Raw genomic sequence first — 19,799 nt, forward strand, 5'->3', positions numbered from 1 at the left:
TCCTCTTGATTACCGTAAAGCAAAACCATGCTGTCCTGAATACATGAGCATGTCTGAATGAAGGTTCCAGCTGGTTAGAGAAAAAGGGAATAGCTGAGCTCAGTCAGAGACAAATTCTCAGTCTGTGACAGAGCAATGACAAGGATTTTGGTATTAAGTACTATGGAGTGTAATGCTTTAGGAATAAGCAACATAACAAGGTACTTAGAGTTCATGGTTGTCACAGCCTTGGACTTACCAACGAAAAATAACATACCATATAGACAGGCATAAAGAAAAAGCCTCTGATGAGGCTGGAGAAAGTGTCGGTATGTGTGAGACTTACCCAGAGTGAAAGCAGATGCCCAAAGTTTCACTCAATGAACTTACACAATACTCCTACGCTACCTGTACTACCACACCAACAGAGTCAGCTTGCAGAAATAAAGCTCTACAGCTCTTCCAACTGACATGGAGGAAGCACACAAGCACTTCTGCTGGAGCAAATGACAGCTGCCTGCATAAAGAATGTGTTGCTCTGGCCTGACCATGTCTGTTCTAGCACAGGATCTCCTCACTGTAGCTGCTTTATTGAAAGCAAACATCCTCTCTCAAACTGAGATGGATGCCCTTGCACAGACCTGAAAAGACAAACATGGATCCCTGAGCCAAAATGCTACCTGCATTTGAGAGCCCCAGAATTAGGTAAAAGCATCTTCTACTCACCAACTCATGGTTCACTAAGATCATAGAATCACACGGGTTGGAAGAGACCTCCAAAGGTCATCTAGTCCAACCCCCCTCCAGTCAGCAAGGACATCCTCTACTAGATCAGGTCACCCAGAGTCCTGTCAAGCCTCATCCTGAATATCTGCAGGCATGGGGCCTCCACCACCTCTCTGGGCAACTTGTCCCAATGCTCAACCACCCTCATTGTAAAGATGTAGGCAAATACTCATCGTGCCCCTGATCCAGGAGGGTGCCCCTCTGTCTCCTATTTTCCCACACAAAATTCCTCCTCCCAGTTGTCCCAAACACCCATCTGATGTCATCTGCTCGTATGACTGCAACTTCTGAAAATCTCACCTTTCCCATTCTTTTGAAACAATCCTATCATCCAATTAGTGGACACAGGAGTCCCAGAGTTTGGATGGAGGTGTCCACAAGCACAACCAGACTGAACATGGGCCCTGCCCCAATGCCTTTGAGCAAGGCCGACGTGCAGAGGAGGTGTGTACAAGAAGACATGGCGTGTTGCCATCCAGAGCACGTTAAACACACAAATTTACTATTCAGGCCTATTTGGAAAGATCTGCCTAACATATAAACTGGCATGAGGCCATCCTAACAGATGGGCACAGATGATGGCAGCAAAGAGACAAGCACTGTACATACAACAACTGCAGGGGCCCCAGGCAACAGCTTTTGGAAGTTTTGGGGTGTGCAAAACTTGCAGAGCTCCATCAAAAAGGCGTGTGCCATCTGTGGGAAGGATTAACCACTAATGCATAATGAAAAATACATCTGTTGGTGGATGCTGTTGCTCAAAATAAGATGAAAGCTGGTCTGCATCACGTACAGCAGTGTTCCTGGGTGGACAGATCCCTCCAGTCTTCCTATCTTTGAAGGGATGAAGCTTTTAACACAAAACGTTGGAAACCCACTCAGCGATTTCAAGGTCTTGTTACAGTGCAAGATGCTTGTCCCTGACATACAGTAACAAAAGCTTTAACATGGAACAGCCAGAGCTGCTTCTCCTACCCTGTATCAAGCATGAGCTCCTCATCTTAAAATGCCTGGCCTTTCAATGTCAACTGAAAGTTTCTTGTAATTAGGAAATCGTGGGAATACAAGACACACGATACTGGGAAGGCCAAGTTGTTTTGTTCCTCTCTCATTTCCTAGTAATAGGCAAGAGTTGAAACATATTATTATTGTCCCATAATGGCAGGGCACTCTAATCCAGCTGGCAAAGCAGAAGACTTCAGATACATTATTTTTATGTGCTTCTTTTTGCAGCTGTGACACACAAGCAGACAGTTTATCTGGGTAACTAAGGATTACATTTGCAGAGAGTACTGTCAAATGTGCTTTGCTGATAGCAAAGGATTACAGTTTAAGGTGCCATTAGCACAAAACAAATAAGGATTGAAATGGAAAAAAAAAGCAACCAAGTTTGGGTGTGACACATCTGAGAACACACAAATTCTCCTCAGAGGAAAGTAACCCACAGTGAACTGCTCAGTCTCTCCAACAGCTCTGTGTCCTCCATGCCCTGAGATACGGCATGTGTGTCCTCGGCATAAGGACACAGCGCTGTTGGATAGAGTCCAGAAGAGGGCTGGAACACCTCTGCTGTGAGGATAGGCTGAGGGAGCTGGGGCTGTTCAGCCTAGAGCTTTAGAGGTACCTGAAGGGATCCTACAGAAAGGCTGCAAAGGGACTTTTCAGAAGAGTATCAAGCAATAGGACAAGAGGGAATGGTTTGAAGCTGAGGGAGAGCAGGGTTAGACTGGATCTTCGGAAGAAGTTCTTCAGTACGAGGGTGATGAGACTCTGGAACAGAATGCCCAGGAAGACTGTGGAGGCCTCCTCCCTGGAAGTGTTGAAGGTCAGGTTGGATGAGGTCTTGAGCAGCCTTTTATTATTTTTTTTTTTCCTTCATAATAAGTACTTTGATTATTTTCTTCAGATGTTCTCCCTTTCTGTAGAAAACCAAACCCAATAAAATGACAATCTCTAATCACAATGACACTCTTGCTGTGCTGTACACTGAAATCCCACTGCTTTTATATATACATGAAGTTCTTAAACTTGCAACCCTGATCCACTCAATCTCAAACCAAGGCAAAGGATTTCCCTGCCTACCCACTTCCTACCTGGGGAGCTCTCAGGTGTAATTTTCTATGCAATTTACTGCACGTGGATGTTTACTCTGCAGCATTTCTGGGAAGCTGTACATACTCAAGTAACTGTATGCCTGAAGTTAAGAGGCTGATAAGTCTTTTATCTAATGAGAAGGTCTCCTAGTTATCTGCCTGTAAATGGTGGCTATCTTCAGCTCATCAAAGGGACTGCTTCTCCTTAAGCTGCCAAGGGAATGTCTTCATGTGTAGTTGATCACCGCAATCCTCTGCCAACCAGCTCCTGGAAGCTCACAGCACTGAAATTGTAACCATAGGTCTGGGTTTCACTGTTTGCTTGTCAGGTACCAAAATGAAAAGACTGTTTCCTCCAAGCTTTTGCCAGAATATTATATAAAAGGAATTCTGAAAGTGATCTATTTACTCCTGATAATTAAATGAAGGATTAACCTAAGTTTTTCCCTCATTTTACTTCTGCCTTTTTTTATCCCCAGTACAACACAAACAAGCCACAATCACTACTCATACCTCTAAATATCCTGTTCTGGTTTTCCTAGTTAGCTTATTTTCTCTTCAGTCATTTAAAATAGAAAATCCCAGTGTTAGGTTTACATTGCATGCATCCTCAGAATGCACCTTCAATTTTGATGTCTAGATATAAAGGGTAACAATCTGTTCCATTTAAACAACCATCTTTAAACGCCACTTAGAACAGTAAATAAGCCTGCCTTTGACAGCAGTAACAACTCTGTTCTTCAGAAGGTTACAGTGCACTGGTAATAATTAAGAAGGACATGATTATACAGCACCTGAAAGTAATGCTGTGTTTAGAATACCATGGTAACAGGAGTAATCCTTAATTATGGGTATTTTGAAATTGCAGATGCCATCGAGTTCGTACAGATAGATAATTAAGAGCAAGGTCCAGGAATTGCCTACTGCGGAGGGACGGGGTGTGCTGGAGGAGCAGCACAGTCCTCAGGACACAACTGCCCAAGGGCAGCAGCAACGAGGACAGCAGCTGTGCAGGGAAGTCAGGACACTTACCCAAGCGGGTTCAGACACTCTTGACCTGCAATGTAAACCCCTTCCTGGCCCACACACCCTGCCCTGCCCCTGCAACTCAAGGACAGGCAGCTGCACCAGCTGAGACGCACCATGCATGGCACTGCTTCCTCCACTTCCTTTGGCCTCACCGCAGGTCAGGCTTTCTTTTGCTATCAAGTTCATCTAATCAAATGCTTGAGTATCTTCTCCTTGCCTCAGCAAGAGAGGATGGAGGAGCCAAATGACCTCTGAGGTCAGCAAACTTGATTGCTCCTATCCCATGTTCTGATAGTATGGCACTAAGTGGGATCTAGAAGATACTTTACACTCCCAAAACCCAATTACATGAGACCTCTGTAACATATTTTGTATCCATGGGTAAAGAGATACTTAAGGCAAGTCTTTTTGGCGTCCTTTTCTCTAAACTAAGGATTAAAAGACAAGACTTGTTCTCTGACGTCTTCTACAAATAGCAGTAGCAGGCTGCAGCTCGAGAGTCCTACACAGCAGATGGGTTCAAGGAGAAGGAGAAAAATGAGACAGAGAGTGGGAAGGCAACTTAGAAGTCAGATACAAAACATCTTAAGAACAAACCAGGCACCAAAATTATGGCCACTGTTATAGGAAAACAGATCAAATCCCCACAGGTCCCTCCTCTGCTCTACAGTCAGGTGTTAATTGACTGTGCTACCTCTCCACAGGAATGTAATGTTGATCAGAACACCCTGAAATGTAAGTGCAGCTTTTGAGAGCAGCTGTCATGAGGAAGACCTTGAGAAAATAGTTTATACATACATACATATATAAAGGGGAAAATACTCCATAAAGCAATTGTTACCTAGACACCTTGAAGTCAAACCAGGCTCACATCAGAAGGGTGAAGAATCAGGAATCTGGCCAAGAGTATCACAGAAAATTAAGCAGGGAACACCACAAGACAAGAGCATTGATAAATGGTTTAAGAGAGAGGATTCTGTTATGTGAACCTGCTTTTCCCATCAGGGATTCATGATACCCAGCAATGGCTCTCCATGGCTGCCAAGGCTGGGCACAACGCTCCACAGCACTGGCTGCTGAGCAAAAAGCTCATCCTCAAGCCTCAATCCTACAAAAACAAGGTCCAGTGTTAAATTCAGCACAAAGGGTTCATTCAAAGCTTCCTGAGGTCCACATGAATCCATTTATTTTTCCAGTGGATTTTGGGTGAAGAAATAAGAACTTGTGATCACAAACAACTTCAGTCATTCACATTGTACCAGAGTAACAAAAATCAATAAATATTTGGTTTTGAGGAAGTTAACCAAATCCTTAAAATAATATTACTGTGGGAATCAACTAATGTCAGTGCATTTACTCTTTGGACAATTTGCTTTTAAGCAATAAAACTTTTTGCTGTTCCAGGCTAATGGGGAGAAAAAGAACAGAGATGAACTTAGTGGGGTTTTGAAAATGCTCTGATGACAATACAGGAAGAAACGTTCACTTTCTTTGCAATTTGTTTTAATAGAAATGGTGTCTAAAAAGATAACAAAGGAATAAATGTAAAGACTGCCGACTGTGTAAGAGATTAAGATTACCAAATTACTGAAACTGAACAAACTTCTAGGTCAAGAAGCCAACTCAAGTAGGTTATCTACAAAGAAACATGAAAAAAATGGCATTGGAATGTTTGCAAATGTCCCCCAGCAGTTTTAAGTCATCTTGGAGGAATTTCTAACCTGCAGCTGAAAGGATAGGCTCTTTGCAGTTTGGCTATATGGAAGTACTACACCTTTCATTTTGAGTAAAGAATGAAGACCTTGCTTTGGTAACCAAAACATAAGGAGATGATTCCTGCATAGCTTTGTCCACAGTAATCCTGCATTTTTCCATACTAAAAGGTCAAACCTCCTAATGTGTTAGAAAAAAAGGGGATGCTGCAGTAACATCACAGAATCACAGAATGTTAGGGGTTAGAAGGGACCTTCAGAGATCATCCAGTCCAAACCCCTGCCAAAGCAGGATCACCTCGGGCAGGTCACACATGAACACATCCAGGTTGGCTTTGAAAGTCTCCAGAGAGAAGGAGACTCCACAACCTCTCTGGGCAGCCTGTTAAGTGCTCTGTCACCCTCACAGGAAAGAAGTTTCTCCTCATATTGAGGTGGAACCTCCTGTGTTCCAGCTTATATTAATTATTCCTGGTCCTATGACTGGGTGCCACTGAAAAGAGCCTGGCACCTTCCTCTTGACACTCACCCCTCAGATATTTACGGACATTGATAAGATACCCTCTCAGCCTTGTCTTCTCCAGATTAAACAGTCCCAATTCTCTCAGTCTTCACAGGAGAAGGGATGAATACAAACTGCTGAAGATCATTTCAGTGATGCAGCCACCAGTCTGCTGGTGCCTAGGAGCACGTGGAGTGTTTCTTTCTCCTTGGTGTGTGCACCTTAACCACAGACTTTGCACTGCACAAACCTACTGACACAAAAGATTAGTTAAACAGCCTCAGCACATGGAGCTAGGTGTTGTATTTAGCAACTTCTCTGCCCTCTGAGGCGGGTGGCAGCAAAGAACTCCCTACCCTCTGCTCAAAGATTGCTCAGTGTTGGGTGCAGGCACAAACAAGGAGAGGCCTCCACAGGGAGCGATCTCTACTCAAGCAGCAGCATAGAACTGTGTGTGCCAGTGGATCTTCTACCCAGCTTCTGCCTGCAGAAAGGCCGTTGCTTCCTGGTTTTGTAAGAGCTAGGCTCCTACTTCAGTCCTTACAAAAACTGACTTTCCAACTTGCTTGACCATCAAGCTGCAGCAGTCAGGGAGCTGGCTGAGGCTCCCAGCTCGCTCCAGCGTTCAGAGGTTTTGCTGAACAGCAGCGTCTTGTTTCCAGCCCACAAGAGTCCATAGAGATGTGCCAGCTCAGAGGCAGCACTAAAAATCTTTCAAGAAGGGATCTGACATTTTCTTTTTGTTCTCATTTCTATTGTATTTTCTCCTTTCAGAAGGTTATTTGAAGTATCTGGTGCTAACGTTTAGCAAAACGTGAAATATGAATCGGAATAGCTGTTTGCAGGTAGTGACACGAGGCAGGACATGGTGTGACTGGAAGGACACTGGTCAGGACATGGAAACATTCAAAGGCTCCCACAGCCTCAATCTTTGCTGTTCTTTTCTCCCCTACCCCCAAATCCAACCCACGAGCACCAGTATAGGGGGTTCTGCACTTTACCACAGAAGTTTTTCCTAATCTAAATCAGGAACATCTCTTCCATTTCACCCTTGCAAAACAAATGTTGTGACCAAAAGGGTGCTTGAGTGTACAAATATTTCCTGCCCATCGCACAAATTCCAGCCCCCCAAAATTCCCTACATGTAATTATCTCACTGGAAAAAAACTAAGAGATTGATCTGCCTCTAGCAATAAGAAGCTAATCGGAGGATGAGAGACAGACCAAAACATCAATAACCTGCCCTTTTCCACTTATTTATGACTCACAGCAAAGGCACATTTTATAGCACTAATATTCCTGGATGCAAGTTGCATTTAGTGCCATTGGTTTAATTCCCTTTTGTCTACAGAAGCCTCACCACAAGATGCCTCAATGCTCAGTGATACAGAGCTCCCCTCTTTCTCACTGTGGATGCAACAGATGCTCTACAGGTCCATTAGCATTCAGAACCCCACACAATCACAACTTCCAGGCACACAAGCACATGCTCAGCAAATCAATGCAAAACTAATGGCCTGATTTCCCAAAGAATAATCAAAGTAAAAAAGAGAAAACACATCTCAGCCTTCCTGCAAAATAAGCAGCAATTCAGAGCTTCAAAGCTTTTAACTGAAGATCACTTTGATTGTATTTTTATCACCTAAACCAGAAAACTCTGCATTATCACAACTTTTTTTTTTTCTTTACATCCAGAAAGCAACATCTGAGTCTTCCACAGAGAAAAAAAGAATACCAAGTGTTTATCTCCTTGTAAACATGTGACAGCAGCTGAATTTCTCTCTGGAAACCATTGAACACAATCAAATCTTTTAATGCCTGCTAACAGCTTGAATTACCTGTGGATTGTCTGTCTGTACACTTTACAAAAGCAGTCAGCAAGTTGGTGAAAAATAAAGCAGCAAGATCAGAACAGAGTTTGCTGTGCCACATCCCATTCCTATTTGAGAACAGATGCTTCCCAGCCACATTCCTTAAGGGAAACCCTGAAAATTCACAGCAAGGATTTGTACACACTGCAACTAGCCCCCTCAGTCTCCCAAAATGCTTCCTTACGCTGCCTTGTGACACAAGAGAAAAGCAGAATTCCACAGACACAGCATCCCAAAGTCCTTGGACCTTCTGCTTCAGCAGTCAGCACAGACTTTGGGCTAGCCTTGGGGTTTATTCATAAATTCTCACTAACCCTCACTGCTGTGGTTAAGGGACAGGCTTTCCCACCTTTGCCTTCTTTTATTTGCAAAATTGGAGACTGTCTGTGTTCACCCAGCTGCTGTGCTACCAGGCATGGGAAACAAATCCTCAGGGGTTGAGCCACAACTTCTTAAAAAAAAAAAAAAGTATTTATTTTACACATTCCAGTCACTTAGCATCTGTGCTATGAAATGAACATTTACCAAAGGTGCCAGATTCGTGGCACAAGGGTAACAGTCCCAGGAGCATCAGACTTCCTACAGCCAGGTTTCTTTCAGGGAATGAACATTTACCAAAGGTGCCAGATTCGTGGCACAAGGGTAACAGCCCCAGAAGCATCAGACTTCCTACAGCCAGGTTTCTTTCAGGAAATCTCAGGAGCCATCATGATGCTGACACACAGACCTTGGCATGCACTCAAACCAACCCCTTCTGGGTATATGTTAAAACAGTGACCATTTACAGCAGCTTGTGCTGTGTGATTACAAAAGACACAGAGATACCTCAGCTCCTTCTGAGAGGCAAAGCATAGGCTGCACGTTTAGTAGGGGCACACTGGTGCAGACTGTGTCCCACCTGCGAGCACAGAGGCCAATACACCTGAAGGACCTGTGGAGGGTTCCAAAAGCAGGGAACTGTTTCTCCCAGGCTTTTTACCTCCTTTTCAACCACAAAATCCTCACGCACGCCCTAGAGGTCCTCACCGGTCAGGGACTGGTCTGCTCCCAGCACGTTCCATTCTGCTGGCAGCTTCAGGTGCCGAAAGGCCAAAGCCACTTTCTCATCCAAGAAGTCCACATCAGCAGCAGGTGGCCTTGACCTGTCCAAGAACCTGGTGAAATTCAGTGCCTGCTGATTGCCGGCACAGCTGGCCAGAAACTGGGCGGCATCGTAGGCTTCATCCTGGACGAACTGGAAACTCTCTTCTGCCACCACCAGAACAGGATGACCCTCTCTGGAGGCACACAGTGCCACCTTCACTGTCTCACAGCAGTCATGGCCTGCAAAATAAAACCAAGGGAAATGGTAAAGAGAGCAATCAGGCTGACGAAGCGCAACGGCACTTAGCATCTTTGCATTAAATCAGGTAAGACCAAGTTCTGGAGAGTCACAGCTCTAAATTAAACACTGTCTTGGGAATTGGAACCTATCAGAGAAGTATTTTTTACAGACTTTAAAAGATGTGTAACTCTTCTCTGCTTGCCACAACATAAGCCAAGAAATACAAGCCACTCTTATCTGCCCAGACTATTTTTAATCAATAAGTAAACTCGAGAGCATTAAGTAATTCAAATGAAGATTTTGCTAAGGTACCAATGGAAATGACAAGTCTCAAGCAGATTAGATGGGCAATTTTTCTTTTCAAGCTCCACAGGACTCCAGTAACTTACCAGAAACCAGAACCTGAGTGCTGCAAGACTATGTACTCCAAATGCTGTCACAATACTTGGCTGGTCCAAAACCCAGCACAATTTCACCTAAACAAAGACCTGAAAAGCAGCAATGCCTTGGAGAGTGCAACCTTGCTCAGGCATGCCCCGCACATGCCCTCAGATCTCAGGCTCACTGCTGCACCTGCTCTTTGCATCCGAGTTCACATAAAATGAAAACTAAGCTGCTCCTGCTAAATAAAACCACGGAAATGGTCACTTTCCATATTTACCAAACAAAAAGGTTGAAAGTTTAATAACTTTTAAGTTGATTTATTCACTGAGGGCAAGAGAAGCAAGAAAGGGGATGCCCTGGCACGGCAGCAACTTCATTGGCTCAAAAACTTTAAAACAAACAAACAAACAAGTAAAAACCCACACCTTTTTGCATTTTTAAAAAGAAGAAGAAAAGGAAATGTATCTTATGTGTCCAACACAGCTAGCACTTGTAATTGTCAGCCATGCCCCTGCAATAATAAGGTTTGTGTTTCAAGTTCACGGTGCGGCACAGTTTCTTGTCCCAGGCTGGGACTGACGTCATGGCTGTTTTTGCCAGAACAGCATGGACCCTGCACTAATTACTGGAAAAGCTTCTTTTTGCCCATGACCTCAGCATACTACCACATTCATGAAACCCTGCTTAATTAAATACAAAATGATGATTTATTTTTTAAAAGGCTTGAAAATTCAATTTAAGCCCCTATTTGTGGTCAGTGGGAAAGTTTCCTTCTTGTGTCGGGGCCCTTTGCTGTTGATTTCCCTGACAAAAGGAAAAATATGTCCCTAATCTTCACGGTCTTTCAGCCAACCTTCCAAATCTGTTCTGAGGCTTTTGGCATCTAGACAGGTTTTGTGTGCTGAAAGAGGGGATCCTGAAGTTAATTGAAAGGTCAAAACTGCTATTAGGACACTGTGGGTAGCACCAAAATTGTCAGAGACAAGGCTGTGAGGCTTCGTAAGGAGAACAAATGCAGCTGGAAAGGTATCAAAGACAAGCGTGGAAGGGGAGGAAAACACACATGGATGTTGCTGCAACAGCTCAATACAACAGGAGGCTCTGAAGCTGAAAGGTGAGAGAACCTCTTTTTTTTCAGCACCAAGCATCTATTAGCACTGTGAACACTGAAGGAATAGATTTACTACTGTTGATGGCATAGAAAAGAGTAAAGGTAGGAAGACCCCAAAACCACTGCACTTGCATTCTAATACATCACCAGTCAAGAGGATGGGCAGGGGTCTCAGCAGCCCAGATGAAATCCAGTCACAAATTCTACTCATCCTCACAGTAGAAGCCCCAAATGTTTGAGGGAGGAGTGGGGGATGGTACAACTTTGAGGGAGACTCATCTTTCATGTAGTTCAGAACTCTACATCCCTGCCCCTAAATCTTTTTGGCTTTGCTCATCTTCCTAAGAATATCAGAGTAAGGAGCAGGTAGGGATAGGACTAGGGGGAATGGATCCAAGCTAGAGGGGGGGGAGATTTACATTAGATGTTAAGGAAGAAGTTCTTCACTATGAGGGTGGTGAGACACTGGAACAGGTTGCCCAGGGAGGTGGTGGAAGCCTCATCTCTGGAAGTTTTTAAGGCCAAGCTAGATGTGGCTCTGGGCAACTTGATGTAGTAGAGTGTCCCTGCCCATGGCAGGGGGGTTGGAAATAGATGAACCTTGAGGTCCCTTCCAACCCTGACAATTCTGTGACTCCTTAATAGCATGAGAAACACCAAATCTTTATTTAATGTAAAAAACAACATCACCAAAACAACAACGAAATAAAACCACCTCTTTTCTATCTAGTTCCATAAGAATCTCACCTGCAAGAGCACCTAGGGTATGGCCACTCTGCCAGAAAGCCACTGGACATTGAAGCAGAAGGCTAATGGGGCCCCTGAGCAGCTACAGAGAAACACTTTGGGACAATCTTTTCCTTGTCATGAAGCCAAACAGCTCTTCTGTGGGATAGCCAAAGCTCCTACGTCATGACAACAGCTAGAGAAATCTCAGCCAAGACACATGGTACATCGTGGATGTACACAAAGTTCCCTTGGATGGAGCATGTGTTGAACACCAGCCCCAAAATCAGGCAGAGCTACAGGATTGTTCAGTGCGACCCAAGGGGAGGTGACAAAAAGGCCATGTCCTGGTCTGCAGACAATGATGGTTCTCTTGAAACTCCCCAGATATTTAACACAGCCTTGAAAGGAGAGGTGACAGAGCTGATGATCCATTTTCATCTAATAGGAACAAACAAGCATCCTGCTAACCCCTGGAGAATGCTCTTCGAAAGGGCAACCGGTCGCAACGCTTTGATGTTCTCCTTCCTTACATCTGAGAAGATGTCAGACTCGGCGGGTAAGAGTCTGGGACAGGTTCTGACTTTTGGCAAAGAGTTCAAACAAAAGAGAAGCCAGTAACCAGCACAGCCAATAATAAAAAGATTGCTCAAGAGGTCTCTGCTTTGAAACTGCTACAGGAACAATGTAAGCAAACATGTCCCCAACACATGAACCTTCTGAAGGAACTGGTGGTGGGGCAGTGCTTCTCTCCACATCAAAGATCATCACTTCCTTCTCCTAGGCTGATTTCTGAACTTCAACAGAGCTTTTTTTCCCAGAGCATTAGCAAAAGTGAGCTAAGCTTTCTGGCACTCTCAGGAGCTAAGTGGTTATCATCTGTAAAACAAGTTCAAATCTGTTTTAACGAGGTTAAGTAACTTGCTCAAGATCACAAAGAGCTCCAGGCAGTGCCAGAACAGACACTCTTGGTCTTGGATCATCTCTGCTTTTGCTCCAGCTGGTGGACAGCAGGGCTTTCTCCTAACATGGGTTAAACACCAAGTCATACACTTTGCAAGGGTCAGAGCGCTCAGCTGTCAACGGTTGTAATTCCCTCATACACCTTCCCCAGAAGTGGAAGAGAATAAAGTCTGACTCATTAAAAAGGCAAAAATATAGCTGGGTGTGCCAGGAAGGGTGATGACCCTATTTATAGCCCAGTTATAAAGGTTTGCATTTTGGTAGGCTGAAAACACAAGGAGATGAATAAATCACACCGAGGAGGGCACCTGCAGAAGGGAAGAGAAATCTTTGTGCTTTACAAGGTGATCAGGTTCACAGCACCACCCAGCACCCCTCCTGACTGCCTTCAGCCTGCTCCAGACATCAGCCCCTTTGGCCAAAATAGCAATCAAAAGCAAATGATGAAATACTGCGCGTTGCCACACGGGTATCACCCAGCAGCACCCCAGTTCAAATTTAACTCTTCTGACACACACAGTAGTGCAGAATTTCTACCTTGCTGGTGTCTCAGACTGCACACAGTAACTTCACAGTGCATAGCCAGGCTTCTCTTCTTTTTCTTTGCCACAGTATGACATTAAGTCAGTTGTATGGTGCTGTGATAAAAGTCGAACAACCCACTCCCTCAGTTCCTCCTGCACTGCATTTTACTCAATTTCTCCTTCCACTCTTCAGTTACTTTAGCTTGGAAACAATTCACTGCTTGGGAGCTGCCCTAAGAAGTTCTAACATACTGCAGGAAAAATATAGAAACTGAGAAACTATTTCAGGCTATGCAGAGATGCAATGCTGCTTCTGCTGTGATAAAGAGAATTCCCCATCTTCAGATAAAACCACACTTGGGAAACTATTTTAAATGGCAACAACTCTTGAACTGAAGAATTCCTTACTGGGACACTTAATGAAGCTTGCTTTGGGGAAGACACAGGAACAAAACCAAAATAAATTAAAACAAGGGGTTCTGGTCTCTCTGTACTTATGTCTGAAGAGATGAGATGCATCAGGATGGTAACATTGCTGCCTCTATATGATAATGACGCAAAACAACGAGCAGAAGAAAAGATGATGGAGCTGGAAGTCATTAGCAGACCAGCTAATGTGCAGCCTTAGACTTGTTCATCCAATTGGTACCTGTCTCTTTGGTCTGGGATGTGGTTCAATGGGCAGCAGCAAAACCCTTCAGACTTTCTCATTAAACAAGGTATACATGGAGACAAAACACCCCTAAACAGAGCTTCAATAAAACATGATTTCATTTCCGGCTCCTCCACAAGTGGAAATCCTGTCCAAACCTCCTATTTTCAGAATTCACATTTGAGCTATCAAACAATGGGCCCCTAGCCTGGGCAGCTATTTACAGCCCTGCTGGAAGCACGTGTTTGGGTTTGCCTGGTAGGTGACCAAGGCCCCCAGTGGTAACTGCATCCTCCATGGGTTGAAAGGGCTCTTTATCAAGAGATTTAGGTAGGACAGGAAAGTCAGATGACAAATGCAGTGAATCTCGTCATGGAGCATCCTGAATTTGCATCCAAGAGATGATGTGATCTGGTGGTTTGTGGTCAGGGAAGCCAAGGGATCTGCTGTGGCCATCCTGAAAGTGCTTCTTTTCTGCTTCAGAAATCCTGAATTCTGATTTTGCCAATCAGGGCTCATATTTTAAGTGTTACAGAGTTATTGTATTCGCTCTTGCAACACAGGAAACCTTATGAAATACATAGGCACAGTACCAGCAAGAGACAGGAGCCTTTGTTTTGGCTTTTAAACCCTCAACTGTTAATATGAAGAGTGTGGAAAGAAGTCTTTAGACTGTTAAGGCCCTTTGTATGCCTAAAAAAAAAAAAAATCTGTAAGTGCAAGACCTCACACATTACATCTTAAATCATTTCAATATAGATTCAATCACTTTTTCCTGTGACTGATGTCATCTAGAACTGGCATCATTTCCTTTTAATTACACTGCCCACAGCAATTAAGTAAAGCAAAGAGGATGGACTGCAAAAAGTCTCCTTGGCTATGCTGGTTTATTCTATTTTAGGGTTTTTTTTTGTTTCATAATTAAGATTATTTTCAAATCCACAACTGCTATTGCCAAGTGGTCATTTGTTATGAAACTTGTTTACCCTTTTGGGCTACGAGTACAAAGAAATTTTAATTCATTAAATATAGCTTTTTCTATGAAGAAGGAAAAAACAGCCTGTGGAGAAAGAGAATAAAGCATCAACACATGTAAAGGATTTCACAGCACAAGTTGAAAATAAAGATATTTCCAAGCAAACTGAAACTCATTTTCAGTCTATCCTTTTGACTAAAAGGAAGGAAGAAAGTAAGAAAAAAGCCACAAACCCCTGAGAACTATGGAAGTAAGAAAAAGGTGAAGAATGAACCTGCTTCTCTGCCTTAGCTTAAGCACAGAGAGAAAGCTCCCAGTGAGTCAAAGCATTTGGAGCAAATGGGAGTGTTTTAACCTTGTGGAAACTGCTGGCAACCAGCTATCAGCAGACAGTTTCTCTCCAAGCTCTTTTTCTGCCTCCAATTTTGCTCCTCCTCCCCTCTGAAACCCATAGGAGAATCCTGCACCTTTTGACATCAGACATCAAGGGTAAAGTGATTGACTTATATACAAGACACTGAAAGTGTGCACACAAAGGAAATTCTCTCTCACAAAATGACCTTACTTACTGATTCAGTGACTTGCCTTCTAGACAGGGTATTGCTTAAAACTTCACTTACTTGACTGGGAGCTACTGCAGCTCTGCATTTACACCACTGGCCTGTCTCCCCCTATTGGAAATTTCATTTCAATCTCCTCCACTGAGCTCTTCTGTATCTCCCACATGCCACACACCAGTCTTCAAATGCAAAATAAAATTTCTGCTCAATAATACAGCCATTATCACCATGCACAGCAGCTTGCACTAAATGCACCACACAAATACGTGATCTCCCAGCACAGCAGCTTGCTGTGGGAAGCTCTCTCCTGCAAGACAGTCCAGTCTCCCACATCTTTGGTTAGTTTGTTTGCCAGATCATGATTTGGGCCTTTTTATTCTTAGTTGTTTTTGTTGTTTGTTTGTTTGTTTGTTTGTTTTTTCCAGCAGGGGAAAAGCTGCTCTAGCAACAAAGGTAGACAATGATGCTGTGGTCTTGCAGTGAAGGCATCCCTCATTCATGGTCAGGCTTGATGAGGCTGTGAGCCACCTGACCTAGTTGGGAATGCCCCTGCCTACTGCAGAGAGGTTGGACCTTTAAGAGTATCTTTCAACCCACTGCATTCCATGATTTTATGATCCAAAGGTCTTGGTACACAAAGCATCATCCACTGCCTGATTCCTAATTCTTGTTATGCCAATGGCATACTTTGGTACTTCAAGTTATCACAGATCAGCTCAGATGAGAATCAGTTTCTTACACAGGGAAATTATTTCCCTTGTATTAACTTGGTCAAGCAGGGCAGGACACTCACCCCATCCCACCCCACCCTTCTAAGCAAGTGCAGAAATACACAGAAGCATTTTCTCCTCTGAGTGGCTGTTAAATCTGGATTAAGCCACATTTTTAGGTTAAAAAAAAAATTCTGCCCCCACAGATCTACACTCAGAAATCCTTTATTTTATTATGTACAGCAATAAAAGCTTACATTTGAACAGTCCTGTTAACTATACCTACATTCAGGGTGATGATAAAGACAGCCTAAGAAAGAGGCAGACTGCTCTAGGAATTATGTAAATTGCAGCAGTCATTTGACTTTGCAGTTGCAAGCTTTTATTTAGTGAAGTCAGGATACAGAGAATTTTCACACACAATGAGAATTTAGGAGGTGTTCTGACAACTTATACTTTTATTCCATTTTCTTTAATTTCTCATCTAAAACCATCAAATGCTGTTGAGATGTTTAGTTATTTTTTTAAATGTAATTTCCCTTGAAATCTTTGCTAAAATATTCTATTGCATTTTGGCAGGAAATGTAATCAAACAATTTATAGGGGTTTTATGCCTCCATACCTCACCAAAACTACTGACAAAGTCATAGGAAAAGGCTTCTGGTTTAATTTTTACATTAGCTTTAACAGAATTATGTTTACCTCTTTCACCTCAGGCCTTGATGGACTTTGTCTGAAGTCTCCTGGGGATGATAGGACATTGAGGACTTGGGACAAGGATGAGGGAAGAGCCTCCAAGCCCAGAAGGGAAGCAGAGGAGGTTCAAGGCAGGTAGGCAAGGAGATTTGTCATACCCTTGAGTGAGTCAGCCCTTCCTTCACCCACCTGAGCTGTCCCTGAAGGGCAGCTGTACTCCCAGGGATGGGCAACACATCTTGCATTGCAGGGACAACAGAAAGATGCTCAAAGCTGGAAGCAAAGGGCAAGATTTTGGCTAAAAGCTATTTGCAAGAGTTTCCTTGCAGAGCACTTGGGAAGTGCCCAGGCTGGATGTTTAAACAAGGGCTGGTCTCCCACACACTGCCTCTTGTTCATGGCTAATCCTGCAGTGAGGTCAAATGACACCAGCTCTGAGTCACCACAACCATCTCCAAGGCAACTGGCCGAATATACAGTGTAAACACATGATTACAGATTCACTGTTGAGTGCAGGAAGGGGAAGGAGGAGGAAGAGCTGGGCTGAAATAAGTCATGCTTTTATTGAAATCAGAGTAGCCAGTGCTGAAGCAACACTGAGGAAATGCATCAATGTCAACAGCAGGATTTTCCCATTTGCTTATCAGCACCACCTAAAGTCCTTTTTGCTCAAGTGGTTTCTCCAAAATGAGGTAGGAGTATGGAAGAGGTTGAAAGCCAAGTGGCTGCTTTATATCTGAGGTGTCAACCCCTTCCCTTGCACTGCAGCCCCTGACACTGCTTTCTGGGACCAACAGGATTTTCCAAAAGGCCCATTAAAACTTTGTCTAGCTTGTACAAAACACAACTGCATTTTAGGACAGCACCCATCCCTACCTGGCAACCTGCTCTACAAGACTGCAACTGCACCCAGTGAAAAGGAAAGAAAAAACCAAACGCATTATAACTAGAGCAACAAAAGAGAGCAATTCCCTCCTTTCTCTCTGCCCCACGAACGGAGCTGGATTTCCCACTAATAGCCACAAAAAGAGCTCCAGGGAGCCCTTCCCAGTGACTCCATTATGTTTGGGCTGGCAGAGCCCAGAGCATCACCCTGGGTACCGCCTGGCAGCTGCATCCATCCAGGGCTGCTGCGAGGACGTCAGGGCCAGAGGCAATAGGAAAACCTCACTCCCGCCCGGAAATCCCATCAAGTAAGCTGGTTCCCGCATGGGCTGGAGGGAACACTGAAGCTTTTCAGTTCCTTTCTTGGCGACACAGCCACGGTCCTGAGGGGGAGGTGAGGTCATTGCAAGAGGGGCTGGCAGAGCCCCACGCCCTCCACACAAAAGCAGGGAAGGAGTCTCCCCTTCTCCCTTCTCCGGGAGAAAATAAGCACTCATCTAATTGATTGCACAGGGCTCCGGTCGTCACTGACTGTAAAAAGACTTCTCTTCCCAAGCCAACTGAACTACTCAAACAGCACAAAAAGAGAAGGAAGTAGAAAAAAAATACAGTGGCTGACTTTTAGCCACTCGTTCCCAGGAGGGAAAACTCTTTAGGCCAAATTTTACTTCACGAGCATCTCACATAAAATACTCAGGAGACAGATAAAAAGGTAAACCCAAGAAGGACATTTGATGGCTTACACTATGCTGTGTCTAGTGAAAATGTCAGGCATTCTTCTCACACTAGTATCAACGTGCTGCATAGCAACAAGTCAGAAAGAAAGGTTAATGGTAAGGACCACAGCCTGGAACATGCTCATTCCCACGGTCCTGAAGTCACCAGAGGAAAATGCTGTGCTGATTTGTTTTGTTTCCTTACCAGCACGAAGGCTTCTCAGGAGCTGTGGGCTTGTGTGAAAACCCACCCTGCCTGGACCAGCAGTGCTCAAGGGATGCCACCACACATCACCTGCCTCTGCAAGAGTGTCAGGAACTCTGTGCTGCTCCGGTCTGCACAACAGGGTTTAGGGGAAGAGGGCTGCGTTTCACTGGGAGGACAGCAAGGACCCTCACTGAGTTAAGCAGAACCCAACACCGGGCTTATCAGGCTGTACACCCTTTGGAGAACAGCACTTCTAACCTGGCCAAGGTGTCTTCCTTGAGTTTTTGCTATGTCATACAAGTTGGAAAGGACCTTAAGAGGTCATTCAACCACCCTACCATGGGCAGGGACACCTCTCAACTAGACTCAGCTGCTCAAGACTTCATCCAACCTGGCTCTGAACATCCCCAGGGAGGAGGCAGCCACAACCTCCCTAGGCAGCCTATTTCAGAGTCTCAGCAGCCTCATACTGAAGAACTTCTTCCTAAGATCCAGTCTAACCCTGCTCTCCTATGTGTACATAAACTATTTGCTACAACAGAATCCCATAGCTGCCCATTCGGTTACTGCTATCTCAGCCATCTAATTCTAGCAAGATCAAGCAAGAAGATTCTTTAAAAGGTAAAAGCAATCATCCAAACACACCTTCTACTCTCCATGAATGTATAAATGAGGAAGAAGACAACCAACAACCTTACACTTTAGTCCACTCAATTTCACCAAATCTCAGAGACTGATACCCTGACATACAAAGACAGACAATAATTTACCAGGAGAAATTGTCTCTAGACTCCCAGGATTGATCTTCCTTGTGCTTGTGCAGTGTTGGACAGTTGACCCAGTGAAGACCAAGTAAAACACTACATCCTCTTCAACTTTATCTTCCTCAGTCAGCTGCACTGTAATAACAGAGTCACCCTAGGAAAAAGGACAAGAAAAAAAGGTTAGGTTTGCACTTGCATCATAAAAAAGAAAACTTCTCTGCTTACAAGGTTCCTGCTCCTGCTGTTCACAACAACTTGAGGCCCACCCTAATTTTCCAATAGACAACTTACCTGCAGCATGCCTCTTAACATCCCAGCCAGGCAAACAGTTAGGAAATAGGTTGAGCACAGCTCTGGGAAGAGATCTGTAGAAATCTCAGGGGTATATTCAATACAGCAGCTTAATGTGGTGAAATCAGACCAAGGCTGACCAACATGAGCACTAACTCCACACAGTTTTCATGCACACACACGGATACACACAACCTTCCATGTATCCATAGCCAACAGAATTGGGATAGCAGCCTGAAATTGCCTCTGTCATCATAAATTCTCTGAGGAGAATTAACTCCAGCTCAGCCAAACCAAATACATAAGCCCTGGTGGCCCAGAAGGCCAATAGTATACT

At 44.1% G+C, this 19,799-nt stretch overlaps 1 protein-coding gene across 1 annotated transcript; it reads right to left on the reverse strand.

Moving 5' to 3' along the window:
- Window positions 1-8,984: 8,984 nt before the first annotated feature.
- Window positions 8,985-19,471, reverse strand: LOC128971991 (A-kinase anchor protein 13-like). The gene is made up of 3 exons (XM_054387750.1): window positions 19,463-19,471; window positions 19,178-19,325; window positions 8,985-9,295 (listed from the first exon to the last, which is right to left on the reverse strand). Exons 1-3 carry the CDS (start codon window positions 19,469-19,471, stop codon window positions 8,985-8,987), a joined length of 468 nt encoding a protein of 155 aa, XP_054243725.1.
- Between the last annotated feature and the right edge of the window lie 328 nt (window positions 19,472-19,799).

This window comes from Indicator indicator, chromosome 16 (assembly GCF_027791375.1).
Source record: "Indicator indicator isolate 239-I01 chromosome 16, UM_Iind_1.1, whole genome shotgun sequence".
NCBI classification, from domain to species: domain Eukaryota; kingdom Metazoa; phylum Chordata; class Aves; order Piciformes; family Indicatoridae; genus Indicator; species Indicator indicator.

Coding starts and splice junctions, on each gene's coding strand:
- LOC128971991 (XM_054387750.1), bottom strand. Junction 9,296..19,177: donor TCTAGAGACAATTTCTCCTG/GTAAATTATTGT, acceptor TTTATTTTGCAG/GCCATGACTGCTGTGAGACA.